The 19051-nt window shown below is 38.3% G+C and overlaps 3 protein-coding genes across 3 annotated transcripts; 2 read left to right on the top strand and 1 right to left on the bottom strand.

The window, feature by feature from the left end:
* Positions 1-1011: 1011 nt before the first annotated feature.
* On the bottom strand, positions 1012-7152 carry uck2a (uridine-cytidine kinase 2a). The gene is made up of 7 exons (XM_031757869.2): positions 6956-7152; positions 5070-5229; positions 4831-4927; positions 4163-4305; positions 3626-3723; positions 3469-3517; positions 1012-1520 (listed from the first exon to the last, which is right to left on the bottom strand). The coding sequence occupies exons 1-7, from the start codon at positions 7058-7060 to the stop codon at positions 1384-1386; spliced, it is 789 nt and encodes a 262-aa protein (XP_031613729.1). The 5' UTR covers positions 7061-7152; the 3' UTR covers positions 1012-1383.
* Positions 7153-8681: 1529 nt separating this feature from the next.
* Positions 8682-11963, top strand: tmco1 (transmembrane and coiled-coil domains 1). The gene is made up of 7 exons (XM_031757880.2): positions 8682-8893; positions 9905-9982; positions 10066-10125; positions 10245-10291; positions 10651-10718; positions 10884-11028; positions 11473-11963. Exons 1-7 carry the CDS (start codon positions 8824-8826, stop codon positions 11569-11571), a joined length of 567 nt encoding a protein of 188 aa, XP_031613740.2. The 5' UTR covers positions 8682-8823; the 3' UTR covers positions 11572-11963.
* Positions 11964-12938: 975 nt separating this feature from the next.
* Positions 12939-18983, top strand: LOC116334439 (4-trimethylaminobutyraldehyde dehydrogenase). Its single transcript, XM_039606543.1, has 12 exons — positions 12939-13088; positions 13276-13434; positions 13962-14107; positions 14417-14546; positions 14637-14771; positions 15291-15487; positions 17321-17461; positions 17558-17746; positions 17876-17963; positions 18047-18188; positions 18384-18496; positions 18580-18983. Exons 2-12 carry the CDS (start codon positions 13293-13295, stop codon positions 18672-18674), a joined length of 1518 nt encoding a protein of 505 aa, XP_039462477.1. The 5' UTR covers positions 12939-13088; positions 13276-13292; the 3' UTR covers positions 18675-18983.
* The last annotated feature ends 68 nt before the right edge of the window (positions 18984-19051 follow it).

Here is a 19051-nt window from a genome sequence, read left to right on the forward strand (position 1 = left end):
CACTGCAGGTCTGTACTTGCTAAAGTGTGCCTGTGTTTTTTCATTGTAATGTTTGGCATTTTCTCCTTTGGGAGACATTAATCTTACACAAGTCACACAAGGCAATTTCAATATCGAGCTTCAAAACGGTGCTGAGTCAGAACGGCATCTGCTCAGTGCCAGCAGGTGCTGCTGGTGTAGGAGTTCCCTTTAGTATTATTATTTCACTCATGATTAACAACACTAGAACGTGGGGTTGATCTGACACAAGCAAACATTATTTTATTGTGACGCCTCTTCCATTTGGAGCATATGCTCGTGCCCCAGCTGAAGAAAAAGGAGCACACCCACTGTCAATGCTGGCTGCACACCATTCAGTATGGAGTCAACCTACAAGACTCAGCTGTGAGGAAAAAAAATTCATTTAAGGTTCACATTTTACTTGCAAAAAAAAAACTTAAGGGCTCTTTGGGGCATTTTATCACAATGCAGACACAAAATGTCACTCCATACCTTTACTGGCTCTACAGCACTAAGCAGCGTGTGGCACTTCTCTCTCAATTTGTGACATCAAGAATAAAACAACACAGAACGGTCTTCATTAAAGAAGCTTTTTAAGGTGAAAATAACAGTACCTGAGCAGTCAAACATACAGAAAAGAAACTGCATTAAACAACCTTAACAGAACACGCAGATCATATTAAATCAATCTCCTTTTAGAGTTCAGTCCATCTTCTTTTAATAAAAACGTACCTTAACATGCATCTGACAGTTACAAGGAAAAATTATATTTTGTGGTAATTTCTTAAAATGATAAATTTTCCTGATTTCTTAATATTAAATGGGTAACAGCAAAATTAAAGTAAACTCCATATTTAGTCCACAAAGACCATCTTTGGCGGCGATGTAGTACATCAGGTGTTTGAGGCGTAAATTGGTTGTTTCAGTTGAGCTTTTTGTTTAATTATTTTTTAAACAGATCTTGAAAAAGAAAAATGTTAGTTAGCACTGATACAGGGAATCAGCAGCATGTCACTTCACTTCATTTATTGGATTGTTAAAGGCTGTCGAGTGTGTGAATCTTTTTGCAGACAGTTTTTCCAGATCAGTGCTGGATTAAAGGCAAGCAGCAGTTTGAAATGAAATTAAAAGTGAGTGCCTTTTTCACTCCTCCCTCATTCAGTGTCATCCAGTACACAAGTTAAAGAGAAAATTTTAACTGAATACCTCTGCTGCGAACCAGCTCCACAAAGCCTCCTTTCATTTTAATAAGTCTAAGCAGAATCGCACCAAAAGGAGGCTTTTTGAATTCCTGGAAGTTATGCTGCCTTGTTGCAGTAGCCATGACGAAGAGCAGCACGCTCAGGCAAACCATTCTCCTCTTCCCTGAAGGAGTGATGAGCTTCAGTGGGGCCGACTGCTCGACTCCATGTTCGGCTGCTTCTTCTCCGTCCCATAACCGCTGAACCACCCGTTCAGCCGTTTGGTCAAACCGCCGTTCAGAATGTCCTGGATGTGCTGAACGATGAGATTTATTGCAACTGCGTTGAAAGACAGATGTTTCATGGTTACGGATGGTCTCAGTTTTTAACTCTGATTAAGAGTTTTACAGAATAAAACGGCACAAAATAATGAAAAAATATCATTTATACATATATACATATATATACATATATACATATATATACATATATATACATATATATACATATATACACATATATATACATATATACACATATATATACATATATACACATATATATATATATATATATATATATACACATATATATACATATATATATATACACATATATATATATATATATATATATATATATATATATATATATATATATATATATATATATATATATATATATATATATATATATATATATATATATATATATATATATATATATATATATATATATATATATATATATATATATATATATATATATATATATATATATATATATATATATATATATATATATATATATATATATATATATATATATATATATATATATATATATATATATATATATATATATATATATATATATATATATATATATATATATATATATATATATATATATATATATATATATATATATATATACATATACATATACATATATATATATATATATATATATATATATATATATATATATATATATATATATATATATATATATATACATATATATATATATATATATACATATATATATATATATATATATATATATATATATATATATATATAAAAATTGTGTCTTTGTTTACCATAGTTACACTATTTCACTTCTATGGCAGATATTATAAATTGTATATTTACAAAAATATTAAATGAATTGTACAACCCATATTATATAGAAATCTTGGTCTGTTACTTCTTACAAAAACACATTTTTATTGTTTTTGTGACACTTGTAAGAATACATTTTAAAACTTAAAGTATGTTTGGGTTAATTACACTCACTGGCCACTTTATTAAGCACACCTGTCCAGTTGCTCATTAACACAAATATCTACTTACCTAATCACACAACAGCAACCACACACATTTAGACATGGAGACAAGGCAACATGCTGAAATATAACCAGGGGTCAGAATGGGGAAGAAAGGTGATTTAAGTGACCGAGTGTGGAATGGTTGTTCGTCCCAGACAGGCTGGTCAGAGTATTTCAGAAATTGCTGATCTACTGGGATTTTCCTAAGCAGCCATCTCTACGGTTTACAGAAAAAGGAGAAAATACTGATGACACTGAGTGCCACGCGTGTGAGCAGGAAACTGAGGATACACCAAAGCACAGGGCCACCAAAAAATTGGACAATAGATCGGAAATACGCTGCCTGGAATAAAGTCACCACAGTAAGCCTGTTGTCCCATTCTTTGTACTTCAATGCTTCTGTTTCAAGCCAGACCTAAACAAATATTTCAAATATTATATGTAGAAAATTAGATTACTGATCATATGGAAAGAAGTGTCATTATCTAAAAGAATCACAATTAAACCAAACCCTGTAATGTTTTTATATGCATGTCTTTGCCACATCACTAAGTCATTTTCTATAAAAACTATGAAGTGTTGTAGCAAATTTAGGGCAAGAAACATTTTTACAATTAAAAAGCCACAGCAGCACATATACATATAAAACCTGACCAAGAAGCAATCAAGGGGAAATGTGTCATGACAAAATCTTCAGAGAGCAGTGCAGTTTTCTTTTACAGCTTTCCTAAAACTAGACAAAGCTGTTTTTTCCCCTCACCTTGCTTCCTGAGTATGAAGACCACAATTCCCAGCAAGGAGATAAACACAGCTGCGTCCTTGCTGATAAACACTGTTGAGTCTCCAAAATTTGCTTCCACTTGATTTGTTTTTCTAAATAATCTGTAATGTACTCTTTATGATGCACTTCCCAGGCAGAACCCCCCCCCAAAACAACCAAAAAAAACTACTTACCAATGTTGTCAACTCCTCTTGGTATTATCACATCAGCATATTTCTTTGTCTAAACAAATTCAATAAAAAAAAGGAAAAGAAAAAAAGAGCAAACATTTTATCTGTGACTCCATGTTCAGGGACAATGTGCAAATGTGCTAACAGAATATGGACTCACCGGCAGACAAAACTCTTCAAAAGCAGGCTTGACAAAGGTGATGTACTGGGCTAGAACGCTTTCCAAATCCCGACCACGTTCACTGATGTCACGGAGCACTGAAGAAAAACGAGACAAGAGAGAAAATGTTTAAATTGCATAAAGTATTTTAACACTTTTGTATGCTTTCTTCCTTTTTTCTATTAAAAAAAAAAGTTTAAAAGAAAAAGATAATGAGTTAATTACTGAGTTGATCTATTGGTAGGCAGTTTAGTTACCTATAAGCAGACCCATTGTGTTTTCCCAGCCTCTAGTTTGGAGGTTAAGCCAAGAACCTGCTGTATGGTAGCACCAAGTCTTCTCATGTAATCTCAACAGGAAAACAAAAAAGCTTGTTTCCTAAGATGCCAAACTAGCTTTCATTTTCAAGCGCCCTTCTTTGCAGCCCCCCTGCACCACAGGACCTCATTTTAAAAACAACTAATTCATTGAACCGTTACATTCATCCCCCCGCCCCCGTGCTTATAAACGTAACAGATTTGTCTCGCCATGCGTCACCTCTCCGTGACAGACGAGTGTCTGCATCCGTATCCACGAACAGCTTCATGTGGAAAAAGTCTCGAATCTCCTGAGAGTAGAACATCAAGATGCCCTCAAACAGCACCACATCAGCAGGGTACAATGTCACGGTCTCTTCTTTCCTGACATATATTAAAACAGAAAGACGGTTAAACAACATCCACTGCAGTGAAAACTGATAAGAATGGTGATTAGAGTGATTAAAAAGCTTGTGAGTTATTCTGAAAAAAGGTCTTGAAATCTTTTAAAGGTACAGCGTCCCAAGAAGGTACTGAACCAAGAAATTATGTCTTGTTGCAAATGAATTTTTTTCTTTATTTTAAAAAACTTTAACAAAAATGAAATCTCACACTTAAAACAATAAAAAATTATCAATAAATAATTAACTTTTCATGTACTGTTTCACATTTTAACACTTTTACTACAAAGCGCACTCAGATTTTCCCACCTTCCAGGCAGTTATGGGCTTCCATTCATTTCACTATGATATGAAAATCAATTTGCCCTAATTAACCCACCACAGTAGACATAATGCATGTCTTATGTATTATGATGCTTCCATTGATGCTGCATCAGAGATCTCTTTGTGTAAGCTGAAACCTGCTGAAACCCCCTTTAATGTTGTGCCTGTATGAACAGTTAGTCACCTGGAATGGGAAACAAAGTCATAAACAGGAATGTGGACTGTTTTTCCCTCCTTGATGTCCCACAGGGTCGCGATTATGAGGTCATTGTCAAATGCATCTATAGAGAAGGAAAGAGCACAAGGTAGTTAAAACCAAAAGTCACAATTGGGATGAATGAACAAACAATGCTTACGTTTCAACGCTCGAGCCCCCTCTGGCCCAGTGACTCAGCATGACTCACAAATGCAGAGGCGATGTACCTGGGTGGTCAAAGTTGAACTGGCCCTTGAGCGCCTTAGCCTTCTGTTCCGGGGTCAGGGCCCTGTAGAAGCAGTCCTGGCTGAGGATGGCCACTTGCCGCTGGTGGTGGTCGATCTCGTTCTGGCCCAGCAGCTCCATGATCTTACTGCACACCGACGACTGAACACGAACAAAGAATCAGAAACAAGTGATCCTCGTTACAAGATTTAACATGGCCTGATATTTTTGCACTGAGACCAACATTTACTTACACTTTACGTCCTAATGATGTAAAAACACAGCATAGTCCATTACTGGAAATCATTGATGTCATTTCAGACACACACTCATAACAAATAACTGCAGTTTACTCCCTGTTCAGATAACATGTCTGGGAGAACAGGTGGTTCTGTGAGCAGTTACTCCTGTGGGAAAATAGAGGCATAACACCAGGAAGTTGAAGCCACAAACAACTGCCTGTTGAACCACAACCACCTTCACCTATGAAGTCAGCATACCGTCACCCATATGAATAATTTCAAGAGATATGCCAGTCTTGGATTAATGGAAATACAAGGCTAAATTAGTTAGCCAAACAAATCCCAACTAATTAAATGTAGGTCATAATCTATGCTTGTGTGACGAAAATGCAAAACATGTTGCTAATACAGAGAAGTTCTCCGAAACTGGGCCTCATAGCACCAATCTTCAACTACATGTTGAAGATTAAATAAAAAGGACAAATGTACTTTATTTTATTTGAATGCAATTTTCCCAACTTCGGAAGCTTGTTTTATGTTCTTATATGATAGTTATTTGTGCTCCAGTGAATGACTTTTTATATCCTGAATAACTGTTAAAACTGTTACGTATCATTTCAGGTTATTTCATGGATCTGCGCCGGATTTCTTGTTAGACGTATTGATTTATGTAAACTTGAGCCAATCAAAATATGGGACATTTTCTCAGATTTAGTATAAAAATGCTGTGCAATCCCCTCATAAACTGGAGCCCTGGTTCATCCTACAGATTGTGCTTATTGTGATTATTCACTTTGCAACAAAATGTGACCATAATGCAGCATATTCTGATCATCCAAGACAGAATACTGGAAACTACTGGGAACCTATAAAATGCTGCACAATACAGAATGCCAAAGCACATATTTAGTCTGTCGTGGCACCAAAGGCGTCTACATTGTCAGTGTCAAGCAGGTCAGTGAAATGAGATAAAGTTAACATCAAGCGAGTCTGAAACAGCGGATACATTGTGTGACATCAGCAAATCCTTTAGAAAGCGCAATAAAAAGAATAACATCAAAGCTGCCACCTCCAATAGTGATAATCATGCATCCATCTGCTGCAGACAGCACTGTGCGTTAACAGAGTTTTTTCAGCCTTCTTTGTCTGCAAATGCATTTTACACTCCTCGCAGCCAGCGCACCCTGCGCAGCTGATGCTAATTATGACAAACCTCACTCCTCCTTTTTCTCTTTTTCCTGATCTTCGCCACTCTTTACATCCCCTCAGATTAAAAAAAGCATGAAAAACAAAATTCGGGAGTCCTTCACGGAAGTTTGAAATCTGAACGTCAATCTGGTTTCAGGGGAAAAATGACAGTAGTGTTGACAGTGCACGTTTTCTGATTTGACATGCAGTACTGCGGCCTGCGTAACTTTCACTACTGATCAACACAACAACCAGGCTGAGTGACTAAGTAATGATTTTAATCTAAACTTCTTTTTTCCGAGGAAGAATACGTTTCATTTCTTAGTCCTGCCCTCTTCATCCCAAACGCATAATCTAACACAACAGATATTAAAAAAAAAAAAAAAAAAAAATCAGACGCCTCCAAGAAATAATCCAAAGAAAAAAAAAAAGAAAGGGTTTATAATATAAAAGCCAACCTTCCCGCTGGCTGTTCCTCCGGCCACACCGATGAGGAATGGCTGCCGAATATTTGAGTCATTTTCGGCTTGGTCACCTGGCTTTGTCTCGCTGTCTCCTGCCATGTTTCATCTGCAGCGCGCTCCGTACCTCTACGCCGGGGGAGTGCGCGCTCCTCCCATTTGATGATGGTATAGGCGACGGTGAAGTTGATGGTGATGATGACGTTAAAGGGCAACAAATCGAAGATGAGGATGCTGCTGATGAAATCGCTGACAGGTAGTTGCGGGTTCCTTTTTTTCTCTTTTCTTTTATAAATTTTACTTGTGCAGCACTTTAACATTATTAAAAACAATGACTGTTTTTATTTGAGTGAAACAGATGTCAGTAAGCTGACTAGTACTCTAAGTACACGTGGATTAATCAGCACAAAAAAAAAAAAAAATCCACAATAATTTTGATGAAACATAAACTGTTTAGTGTAGCGTGGTGTATGGTGGTTAGTTCTCTTGTCTCACAGCAAGAAGTTCCTGTGTTTTATTCCAAACGATCCATCTTCTTCCCATGAAGTATGGAACGCCAGGACTGCCATAATGAATTAATTAAATACACCATTAAATAAGCATCCGTCCACACTTTAAAACAGGGATGTCAAACATAAGGCCTTGGGGCCAGAATTAGCTTAGAAAAGACTCAAATCTGGCCCACTGGATGGATGTCTTTAGAAAATGTGAAGGAAGTAATTAATTTTTGGACATTTAAATGAATGTTAATACGTTTTGCAGCTTTTCCTACTGATAAGGAACTCCCCCTTGGTATACATAGTACACCAAAGTAATAGATAAAGAATTAAATAACAGAAAGGTTCCACTTTTGACTATAGAAACATATGTTTTTACACTGGGTCCGCAAAAAAGTGAATTAACAGAGACTTCTTTTTTAGCTGATGAGCTACCAGGATTGTTTTTCTGTAATTTCATACTTTTATTTCTGGCAATTTAAGCCAAAATAGTCTTTCTTTCATTAATGAGAGCAGCATTTCTTTAGTATGTGGAAAAACTAAGTTGCACTGTTGCAATTACTCTTCTTTTTCTTATATTAAGATAGTTCTTGTTTAGTATTAAGATATTAAATGTTTATTTAAACTTATTTTCACTGACAGAAAGGGGAGTTTCACTAGTCTGGCCCTCTTAAGATCAAAGTGAGCTTGTGACCCGTTATAACAATGAGTTGAAATTCCTGCTTTAAAACCATGCACATTGGCTAGATTAATTAGTGATTCAAAACTGACTGTAGGTGAGAATGTGAGTGTGAGTGATTGTTTCTCTTTTTGTGTTTGTCTTGTGATTGATTGGCAATCTTACCAGGGTGTAGAAAATGGATGGATGAACAGTTTTTAAACTTTTGGGTAGTGTGATATTAGCAAACAGGATTCAGATGCAAAAAATCAAAAAGTTGGCTACAGGATGGAGGAAGGTGGAATGTTACATTTAGTATTTTAGGTAAGTATAAAGAAATTTGGACAATTCTGAAAAAATATGGCAACATGGAAAGGCATCTTTATGGAAAAAACTCCAAGACTGCCCCTTAAGTACAATTTTGACCACGTGGTATGGGAATGTCCTGAAGTGTCCACTATTTGTAAAATGGTTAAGAAAAATCTCTCTGCATTGTTACATATTTTTGTGTATGTATATGCATTTTTTTTTTTTTTTTTGGCTCGGTCGGATGAACCGGAAGTGCTTTTTCATGGTCTGACCTCTGCAGTAACGCTGACAGGGCTGTATGAAGCTGAAACTCAGCTCAGCGGAAGGCGGTCAGGGTTTATCTTCTGATATAAAGTAAATACTTTTCCTCTCTACGGCCGGGAAAACGGGACTTTGACACCATGAGTACCATGTTCGCAGACACCATTTTGATCGTCTTCATCTCCATTTGTACAGCGTTGTTAGCCGAAGGTGAGCCAAATCCGTCTGACAGGTCGAGCAGGCGTTTTACCGTGCTCCAGAAAACACTGTTATAGCTCAGAATTTTACATTACTCTGGATTATATGGTAGAGAAACGCCTTCAATGTTATTAATATTTATTAATTCGCAATTTTTGTTGCTTTTGTTGACCTGTACTTTGTTAATGACTGAATACAGCTTAACGTTTTTGTCTTCCGGTTAAAATTTCGCAATAAAAGCCTGGAGTTACATTTGAGACGCTTTCCACGGGAAGAATATTGACTTCCTCGCTATCTACATCAACAATTTGAAAAAAAAAAACCAAAAAACAAACATTTGTTACAATTTAATTTTTAATGTTTAGTTTAGATACGGAAGTAAGACATTATTTAACCACATTTGTATATGATTTACATTCCAGAGTATAAGTAGAGGTAGAAGTAGAAGTCTTTTTGTTGTATTTTGTCAGCATATTAGAGTGAGTGATGAAGAGAATAAAGCATTTAAAGATGGCTAGTCCAGAAGACATACTTGTGGCAGTATGGAGATGTCTAGAAGGGAGAGAGGGCAGTGGACTTTTTAACTACATTGTTTAACACAATCTTAAAAAGTGAGAGGATGCCTGAGGAATAGAGAAGACGTGTACTGCTACCAGTTTTCAAGAACAAGAGTGATGTGGAGAGCTGTAATAACTGCAGAGAGATAGTTGATGAGACATGCCATTAATCTATGGGAAAGAGTTTGTAAAGCTAGTTTAAGAAGAGAACTGATCATCAGTGAGTTGTGTGGACCGTAGAGGAGGTCCATGGATAGCGTGAAGGAGGAATGCAGAGGGTTGGTGTGACAGAAGAGGATGCAAAGCTTATTGGATACTGTGGCTGCAGAGATTTCTTCTGATTCAGGAAAAGGTTTCAGAAATGTGCAAAAACTTCACATATTGATCTGTTGGAAACTTCAGTGGCAGTTTTCAATGTTTTTTTTTTTGTTTGTTTTTTATTTAAACAATCGTATTTTCTCCTCAGGCATTACCTGGGTTTTAGTGTATCGGACTGAGAAGTACAAGAGGCTAAAGGCTGAAGTGGAAAAGCAAAGCAAAAAACGTAAGTGACTCAAGTGTTTTCTTGTTAACTTGCTATTTTTCTTCAGATTGTTAAAAGATTAATTTTGTCCTCTCTGATACTAGTTGAGAAGAAAAAGGAAACCATAACTGAATCTGCTGGACGCCAACAAAAGAAGAAGATTGGTAAGAACCCTGTAAACAAACCGGTGTTCTGTGTTATAACAGAAAGACCTCAGTGGACTGCTTTTATGCTCAGTCCTTCTCCTCTTGATGACAGTGTTTTGTGTATGATTGCATTGCAGAAAGGCAAGAGGAGAAGCTGAAGAACAACAACAGAGACCTGTCTATGGTGAGAGATGTTTTGTTTCCAGTTAATATGCAGCCCAGTCTTAATGTCTGATACTGAGGTTGTCTAGTTATCGTAGTTAAATTGTAGTTTAGTGAGGTCATTCCATTTAAAACTAACTGAATCTGAAAAAAGTTCCCACATGACCCCTTCAGAATCACCATTTTGTTTTCATTTCAACAACTGTAGCATTTTATTTTTTTTAATTGTTTGTTTTAATTTAGTAAGTAACAGATCCTTAAATCAGTTGAGACTCGGGTCAAAATTTTGCCCGCTGATCATTCCAGTCAAACCTTACATATTTTAATTTAAATGTTTATAGTTAAATGTATGTGTTTAAATCCTGAGTGTTTATTTTGTAGGTGCGGATGAAATCCATGTTCGCCATTGGTTTCTGCTTCACAGCTCTCATGGGCATGTTTAACTCCATGTAAGTTACTGCAGGGTAAAATATTGTTTCACATTTTCTTAAAAAGCTTTCTCTTTTCATTAAAAAAAAACAAAAAAAAACATCAGGCAAAATATAAGAAAGTGTAACTTGTCCAGTTCATTGTTTTAAACAAGTTCCCTTTTTGGCTTTTTATGTTACGTTCAGTTTCGATGGAAGAGTTGTGGCCAAATTGCCATTTGTGCCACTGTCGTATATCCAGGGACTGTCACACCGCAACCTGCTGGGCGAGGATTACACCGACTGCTCCTTTATTTTCCTCTATATCCTCTGCACCATGTCCATCAGACAGGTAACGTCTATACTTTTACTGTATATCAGTGGACATACTCACCAGGAACAAGTCTGACTTATTGATGGCAATATGAACAGAGCTTTCACTGCAGCTGTACAAGGACTAAATAGCTTACTGTTACTCAGATTCAGCATAAACACCTCAAGAGGATATTATCTGGTTTCCACAGGGAGACGAAGCACAGTTGAGTTAATTTAAGTAACATGCTGTGTTCTCTACTGCCACCCTTAGGACAAATTCTGTATTGTTTGTTGAATACACATCCAACTATTCCTTTGGTTAGTGGTGTTAGCAGGAAACTGTATGTGTAGAATAATATACAGCAATATATCAGGGTTAATATCGTGTATACTAAGTGTTATCAAATGTATATTCTGTGCTGGTTTGGGTATTTGTTTAAGAGTTTCTGCTGGGTTTTTTTGTTTTGTTTTTTTCCTGTAGAACATTCAGAAGATGCTCGGCCTTGCACCCTCCAGAGCTGCAACCAAACAGGCCGGAGGCTTTTTAGGACCTCCTCCACAAGCAGCTAAGTTTTCGTAATCAGCAGCCCAGATGTTCCTGCACTGCTGCCTGCAGTCATAGCGCCCCCACCAGCGCACAGACAGAACTGCCCCCGCTGAGGTTAAAAGTCTTACCCGTTGCAGCTACAGTACCACTACTTTCTGTTTGATTTCTTATTCATTTTGTTGTTTATTTAACATTAAACATTACAACTGTTTTGGTTAGAAATTATAGGAAAATTATAGTTCATTCTGTTGATTATCAAAGGTTACAAATGTCAGCTGAGCATTTAGCACAATTCATGGAGTGTTTGGAGATTTTAAATTAACGATTGACACAGTAACATCTGATCCAGTTTCAGTATTATTGTATGTCATTGTATACTGTTGTGTCATGCATATTAATAAAGTTTTATGATTATATTTCAGGCATGTCTTTTGTTGTTGTTGTTGTTGTTTTTTTGTCCCTTTGTACTAACATCTAATTTAAAGGGAAGCTATGGAGTGAAACTCATTTGAGTGAACAAGATATTTTTAAGGGAAAACAAACAAGAGTATGCTGATGCTACTGAACTAAATTAAGCACGGATCTTTTTATTTAATTGTCAGTGATTAAAAGCTAAAAATTGTGGGATGTGGCACAAAAACGATCCTTTCCATCTAAAATCTTACCAATTATTGTCAAGTAATTTTAATTTTCAATTGGGCCCATTAAATCATCAAGAAAAGTGTTTATTGAAGTACATTGAGTAGGATGATGCCCCCCCCCCTTGAAGATCTCCAGACATCTGGCTTCTTTATGTATCTACAGGAGTCACTTCCTGCTGGCTTTAAGAAAACGTGCAAGTTTAAAGCACCAATCAGAAGCCACAGCCATGTTTTGCATACAATCTGAGGTCCCGAAAAGTGAACTCTAGGTTATTGCATAAGCAGGTGTCCACCTTATTAAATTATCAGTGCATTCAGTTTAGCACAGGTGAACTCCACACATGCTGTGGATACATTTCATGGTTGTATGAAACAAGCAAGATGCCACAATCTGGCCAGAAACTAAAGCAACGGCAAAAACATCAAACATCAGTTCTTGCTCCTTTCATAAATTTGCCAACAAGTAGATAAATACATTAATGAAATTCTCAAAGTATTTTAAACACTTAAAAATAGTCTGAACACTACTTTCATATAGAGCTTTTTAATCCCTCTAAGTTAAAGCGTTTGCCTGGTTATTCCATAGATTTCCATTTAGGGCTCTGATTAACACAAATCTCTCTTTTATAATGTCTTTGATTCTGCTGCTGGTTATTTTATTCTTTGCACCTGTTACACTGCCAGTATTAACTAATAAATCATGTTGTTTTAAAAACAGTCCTTCCTAAATTTTAACGGTTGTTTTGACCTCTTGCTCGGAGTGTGTATGCTAACAGAAGAATTGAGCCGTACGGGTGGTAGCATGAAGGAGGCGTGGTCTTCTGGCTGCTAAACGGCCGTGAAGTGCTCTTCATAGGTGACTAGCGTTTGCCTTCATTTATTTCCAGTCCTTCTGCGGGAGCGTAAGCGGTAAAACTTCAGCTACTTTTACTTGTTTCTTTTCATATTTAAAATCTGCACGCGCTGCTTTTCTTGTGCAAGTTTAGCTAACTTAATGTCCGTGCTAGCTTCACGTTAGCAAAGGGAGCGACCAGTTTAGATCACTTGTCCTAAGTTGCACATCTGTTTTATAACTTCGCTACATGATTCCCTGTAGGCACTTTGTATCTGGAAATGGCCCAGTCAACCCTCGACTCGATGCCCGGAGCCTCGACGGGGACCGTGGTTGTCACGGAGCCTCTGAACTTCTGGGGTGGAAAACGAGTGAAACCCAGGGAGGAGAAAAACGCTGAGCCCGTGTTTGAGCCTGCAACTGGTGAATATACTGCTCTTTAAAATCTGCTTTAGCCTTAATGCTCCTGCTAAGGACACGTATTCTGGGGAAAACAAGTGATGGTGGTTTAAAGGCCTGCGGTTTTAATGACATATATTTGAAACGCTCAGATTCTGCTCAGACTTCTGTTTAGTAGTGTAACACAGACATTTTGCCTTAACTGTGTACAGACTAGTAGACAAACAAAGGCTATTTTTTCCTTTACTTGATATTAGTATAAAGTTGACTGAATTTCATGCTTTCAGGTTATTTATAAAATGAATATGCACAGTAATGACAGGCAGGCATCAAAATATCTGAAGATTAAACAATGCAAGGGTCTGTTTTACATTTTAATGTTGCACAAAGAAGATCACTATTGTTAGTGAGGGTGTTTTTACTGATTCAGGTTAGAAATGTCAATTATTAAAAATTTAAAAAGAGATTTGATGCAAAAAAAAAAACAATAGAAAAAAAAAACAATGCATGGTGTAGAGTTCTTTAACCTGGTGTTCTTCTGGTCTCTGCAGGCCGGGTCCTGTGTCAGATGGTGCCCTGTGGGGCTGAGGAGGTGGACGAAGCCATACAGAGTGCCTATGCCGCCTACCAGAAGTGGAGCAAGATGGCAGGCATGGAGAGGGCTCGGGTGATGTTAGAGGCTGCTCGCATTATCCGGGTGAGACGGTCAAGCTGTTGTGTAATAACCACCAGCAGTCCAGGAAACTGTCTAGTTCAGTGTTTGCGCAATATAAATTGGAGTTGACTGTTGGAAGCCTGCAATAAGACATTAGTTATTCATTAAAATGCACCCCTCCCTTCTCTGCTGGCCTACATTTGAACAAATTTAACCTTTTGTGTGTCTCTATTGTCTCTCTGTCATTGCATAATCTTAAAACAAGACATCTTGTTCCACATAATTACCAAAGAGTGTCAATTAAAATAGTTCCATGCTTTTTTTTCCCTTTATGCATATTTTAAAAAACAGGAAAGGAGGGAAAAAATTGCAAAGCTGGAAGTGATCAACAATGGGAAATCCATCACTGAGGCTCTGGTGGATATTGACATTGCCTGGCAGAGCATTGAGTACTATGCCGGCCTGGCTGGTACACTTGCGGGTGGGTGCACGAATGTTTCTGTATTTGTCAAAAGTTGCAAAAACCTCCGTTTGGTATTGTTTTTAACATTGTGCTGTCATTTTGGTACAGGCCAGCACATCCAGCTCCCCGGAGGAGCATTTGCTTACACTAGACGGGAGCCACTTGGTGTGTGCGTGGGAATCGGTGCATGGAACTACCCTTTCCAGATTGCATCATGGAAGTCTGCTCCTGCTCTGGCATGTGGTGAGTTTTATAACAGCATGTATATTATCTGCTGTCAGTAATCTGTACAGCAGAGGATTGCGACATATAGGAGAGCAGGGGACTGAAACAAGACAGACTAGAGAAGACATACTTTTTCATAGATGTGGGGGGGGAGACAAAACAACAAATGTCCCTCTTTGTCTGTGTGTGTCTGTTTTTGTTAAAATTTGCATGTGCTTAGCTTGAATAGCTTAACAGAGAACAGGTTTATATCATATTTAAAACAAACAAACAAAAAAAGAGTGGAGAAAAACAAGAGTGTAGAGAGACAAAAGCAAAAGATTGGCAGTTTAAAATGGGAAGAGCCTGCTAAAAATAATGTAGCAGAGCCACAGAGCCTCTGTCACATCACTGATGAACATGTTGTTCTTTTAATAAATTACTTTTGGCCTGTTTAATACTGGACTCTACCACACGTTCCTATCAATCCACCTGTTGTCTCATGTGACCATTCACAAAGATAGCTTTGCAGGATTTAATTGTGGTTGTGTTTTTCAGGTAATGCCATGGTATTTAAACCCTCTCCAATGACTCCGGTGACTGCTGTCATACTGGCTGAGATCTACAAAGAGGCTGGGGTACCTGACGGGCTTTTCTGTGTGGTCCAAGGTGGAGCAGAGACCGGCAGCTTGCTCTGCCATCATCCAAAAGTCGCTAAAGTCTCTTTCACGGGGAGTGTTCCTACAGGCAAAAAGGTACACAGACCAGTACAGCATTGTTTCCCACACATGGACTGTAACTGGAATGTCCAGATACACTGATGACCTTCAAAGTAAACTTTTTTTTTTTTAACCTGTTCAATAAAGGAATGTGATGTTTACTAATATAGAATATTTTAGCTTAGAACATAGAGAGTATGATAGATGCACATAGGCACTGTGATGTCTCCACGTTAAGCATTAGCATTTTGTCTGCTGCTATGATGTTTTTTGTTTTGACAGAAGACAGAAGTTGCAATATTTGGATAAGCAGGTAGAATGCTAAGTTAGCAATCTACTAAAACTGAAACTGCCCATAGAAGTCAGTAGTAGTACTCATAATAATGATAATAACAATAATAATAATAATAATGATGTGATGATGATGATAATAATAATAATAATGATAATAATTAGTATTATTATTACATATTTTATTTTATTTCATTTATTTATGTATTTTTTTTCCACCAGGCTGTACACTGAATTTAGTGCTGTGGACTTGGACATTTAAACATGGGAATTTAGGGTGGCTCCCTTTTGGACTCACTTATTGGGTATTTATACTCCTGTGGGGAAATCTACACCGTAGCTATGTTGTAACCACAAACCCCTCTAAAATCCTACAGTGCGACCTGTTCTGCACCTCCCTAGAAATGTAGTGTTATGGAAATTTTAACAATAACCTGCAAACACCTCGGTGAGCATTATTTGAAGTGAGCTTAATAACATATTTCAGTATGAAGAGAACCACTCCAGTCAAACACTAGGATGATCTCTGAATTGTGGCCGCCGCCCTTGAATGTTATATACCCCATCACAGACACTCTTAAACAAGGAACATTCCATAGCATATCATATATCTCTATACTTTCAGTCCAGCTCATCTCACGGGGGGGCTATACCATCAGCCAAAACCCTTAAATCCACTCCCTCATGGAAAGAATTATGACCTTGTTTTCTGCTTGGCCATCACCTCCCTAAGAGCAGGATGTCTGGAGATCTTAAAGTCTACAATGAACCTTCTGTGAAGGTGCAATAAAACTTGAGGCCCACTTGTGATAAGATTCCACATGCATGCATACAATTGGTGTCAGGAGTTATCTTGCTATACTATCTTGCTATACTGCTTTACTAGCTATACCGCTATTGTGATTGGCCTGTTCAACAACTGTTGATTCCTCATGTGCATTTCAAGTTACAATTTTTGAACTTGTCAATGAGAGAATAACAGTCATCATCTCCATGTAAGAAAGAAAAAATCATAGCATCAAATTTCAGCAAATTCCTGGAACGAGAACTGAAGTTATAGGAACTGACATGACGGAACGTACAAAGAAGTGAAACGATGTCAGTTACAAATATGTTTGCCCCTAAAGAGAAAACTGACTGCAGAGAGGCAGTGGGGACGCGGGAGGATAAAAGAGTCCCAGAGTTTTGTTTCAGTCAACTGGTACTGCATATAAAACACCAGGACGCAAACACACTGTAGTTAACACATAATGTACCTGAAACAAGCGTTAATGCCGCTGGCTCTACAAAGATTTTCTGCAGAAATCTAAATCAGTCGTCATCCTTAAGTGATCACCAGAGTTCCACCACTTTTGCATTGGCTTCACTTTTCATCTTTCAGGATGTTGTATGAATTGGACAGACTCCGAGTACACCAACCTGGAGGTGACAACAGTAGCCCTTGTTCTACTCTGGAGCTCTCCTGCAGGCTGGAGGAGGGTCATCCTAACCAGCCTTAAAGATCTGCTACTTTATTTTAAGCTAAAGGTGACTTTGTTATACAAGCCCACAGACCATGGCTGCTCTCTTTACTTTCAGGTCATGGAAATGTCTGCAAAGAGTGTGAAGCAGGTGACTCTGGAGCTGGGAGGGAAATCTCCTCTCATCATCTTCAAAGACTGCGAACTGGAGAATGCAGTGAAGGGGGCACTAATGGCGAACTTCCTGACACAGGGAGAGGTGAGTCTGTACAATGTACTTTTGTGTACGGTGCAGCCTGGTGAAAAACAGACTCTTGGAGGTTTTGGTGTATTAACTTTGTGCTGAAATATGCAGGTGTGCTGCAATGGGACCAGAGTGTTTGTGCAGCGGGAGATCATGCCACAGTTCCTAGAGGAGGTAGTCAAGAGGACCAAGGCCATCCCTGTTGGTGACCCCCTGCTCGAGAGCACCAGGATGGGAGCTCTGATCAGCAAACCACACCTGGAGAAAGTGCTGGGATTTGTCAGTCAGGCCAAGAAAGAGGTGCTTTTCATTAGAGGGAGAGAATTAGCTTTAATAGTTTGTGGTTTCTCAGTTAAGCACAAAGAATCTGTATTACTGTGGGTATTCTTTAACGTAGCTCTTGTAATTATTTATGTATCTTTTTACTAGGGAGCCAGAGTGCTTTGTGGAGGAGATCCCTTTGTCCCCAGTGACCCCAAACTGAAAGGGGGGTATTTCATGTCGCCATGCGTACTTGGTACGTCTAACACTTTGGTTAATGGTGGTACAGCACACGCACACTCAGCTTTGTTTTTTAACACACAAAGTCTCTTGACACAGATAACTGCAGAGACGACATGACCTGTGTGAAGGAGGAGATTTTTGGCCCTGTTATGTCCGTTTTGCCTTTTGACACGGAGGAAGAAGTGATCCAGAGAGCCAACAACACCACCTTTGGACTGGCCTCTGGGGTCTTCACCAGGTCAGTCTGTCACGAGTCAGCAGTGCGGTGCAACTGCTGACGGCTTGCTTTTTTAAGATAATGAGTTTATTGCATTCTGTTGGCTGTGGCTCAAGGTCTCCACAGTGCGGCCAATTCATTGCACAGTAGCAATTTCAAGTTGCATACAGACTGCTTTTCTCTGTATAAAAGTCGGTTCTTTTGCTCCTCCTACAGGGACATTTCTCGAGCCCATCGTGTGGCTGAGAACCTGGAGGCAGGGACCTGCTTTATCAACAATTACAACATCAGCCCTGTAGAGGTGCCATTTGGAGGATACAAGATGTCGGGTAAGATGCTGTCAGCTTTTCATGGTCCGGGTAAATGCTGCATTTCCTCAATAAATTAACCAGTTCTCTCCTGATCCCTGCAGGCTTTGGCAGAGAGAACGGCCAGGTGACCATCGAGTACTACTCCCAGCTGAAGACTGTAGTGGTGGAAATGGGTGACGTCGAAAGCCTCTTCTAAAGTTTTGCACCGCTGTGCCAGAACTGTGACTAGAGCTCTTCACTTCTCCCTTCTCAGTGTGTTAGGCTGACACATAATTAATGCAGAGTGTGTGGAACATGATGTAGACAAGCATAGATGCCGAGCAATCTCCCCCCCCAAGTATTCAGTACTTCATTATTACATCAGTAGGTGAAGGATACCTGGATTTAAAAGTTGGGGTTTTCTGAATAAACACACAAGTGTTGGGACCAGCATTATAGGAAGACTTCTTTGTACTGTTGTTTGGACAGCTGCTCCTTTGTATCAAAATAAACTTGTAGAAGCAAATTCTTTTTCTTTGTTGCTTGTGAGTTGAACTGTAAGAATATGCTATACCACGGTGGCCCTGAGAGGCC

This window comes from Oreochromis aureus, linkage group 23, assembly GCF_013358895.1.
Source record: "Oreochromis aureus strain Israel breed Guangdong linkage group 23, ZZ_aureus, whole genome shotgun sequence".
In the NCBI taxonomy this organism is placed as follows: Eukaryota; Metazoa; Chordata; class Actinopteri; order Cichliformes; family Cichlidae; genus Oreochromis; species Oreochromis aureus.

Bases quoted from the DNA above. Each gene is read 5' to 3' on its own strand.
- LOC116334439 (XM_039606543.1), top strand. From the start codon at position 13,293: ATGGCCCAGTCAACCCTCGACTCGATGCCCGGAGCCTCGACGGGGACC. The intron at 14,547-14,636 runs GTGGGTGCACGA...ATTTTGGTACAG, and splicing joins CCTGGCTGGTACACTTGCGG to GCCAGCACATCCAGCTCCCC. The intron at 17,747-17,875 runs GTGCTTTTCATT...TCTTTTTACTAG, and splicing joins TCAGTCAGGCCAAGAAAGAG to GGAGCCAGAGTGCTTTGTGG.
- tmco1 (XM_031757880.2), top strand. From the start codon at position 8,824: ATGAGTACCATGTTCGCAGACACCATTTTGATCGTCTTCATCTCCATT. The intron at 8,894-9,904 runs GTGAGCCAAATC...TTTTCTCCTCAG, and splicing joins TACAGCGTTGTTAGCCGAAG to GCATTACCTGGGTTTTAGTG. The intron at 10,126-10,244 runs GTAAGAACCCTG...ATTGCATTGCAG, and splicing joins CCAACAAAAGAAGAAGATTG to AAAGGCAAGAGGAGAAGCTG.
- uck2a (XM_031757869.2), bottom strand. From the start codon at position 7,060: ATGGCAGGAGACAGCGAGACAAAGCCAGGTGACCAAGCCGAAAATGAC. The intron at 4,306-4,830 runs GTGACTAACTGT...AATATATGTCAG, and splicing joins GACTTTGTTTCCCATTCCAG to GAAAGAAGAGACCGTGACAT. The intron at 1,521-3,468 runs GTAAGTAGTTTT...CTTTCAACGCAG, and splicing joins AAGAGGAGTTGACAACATTG to TTGCAATAAATCTCATCGTT.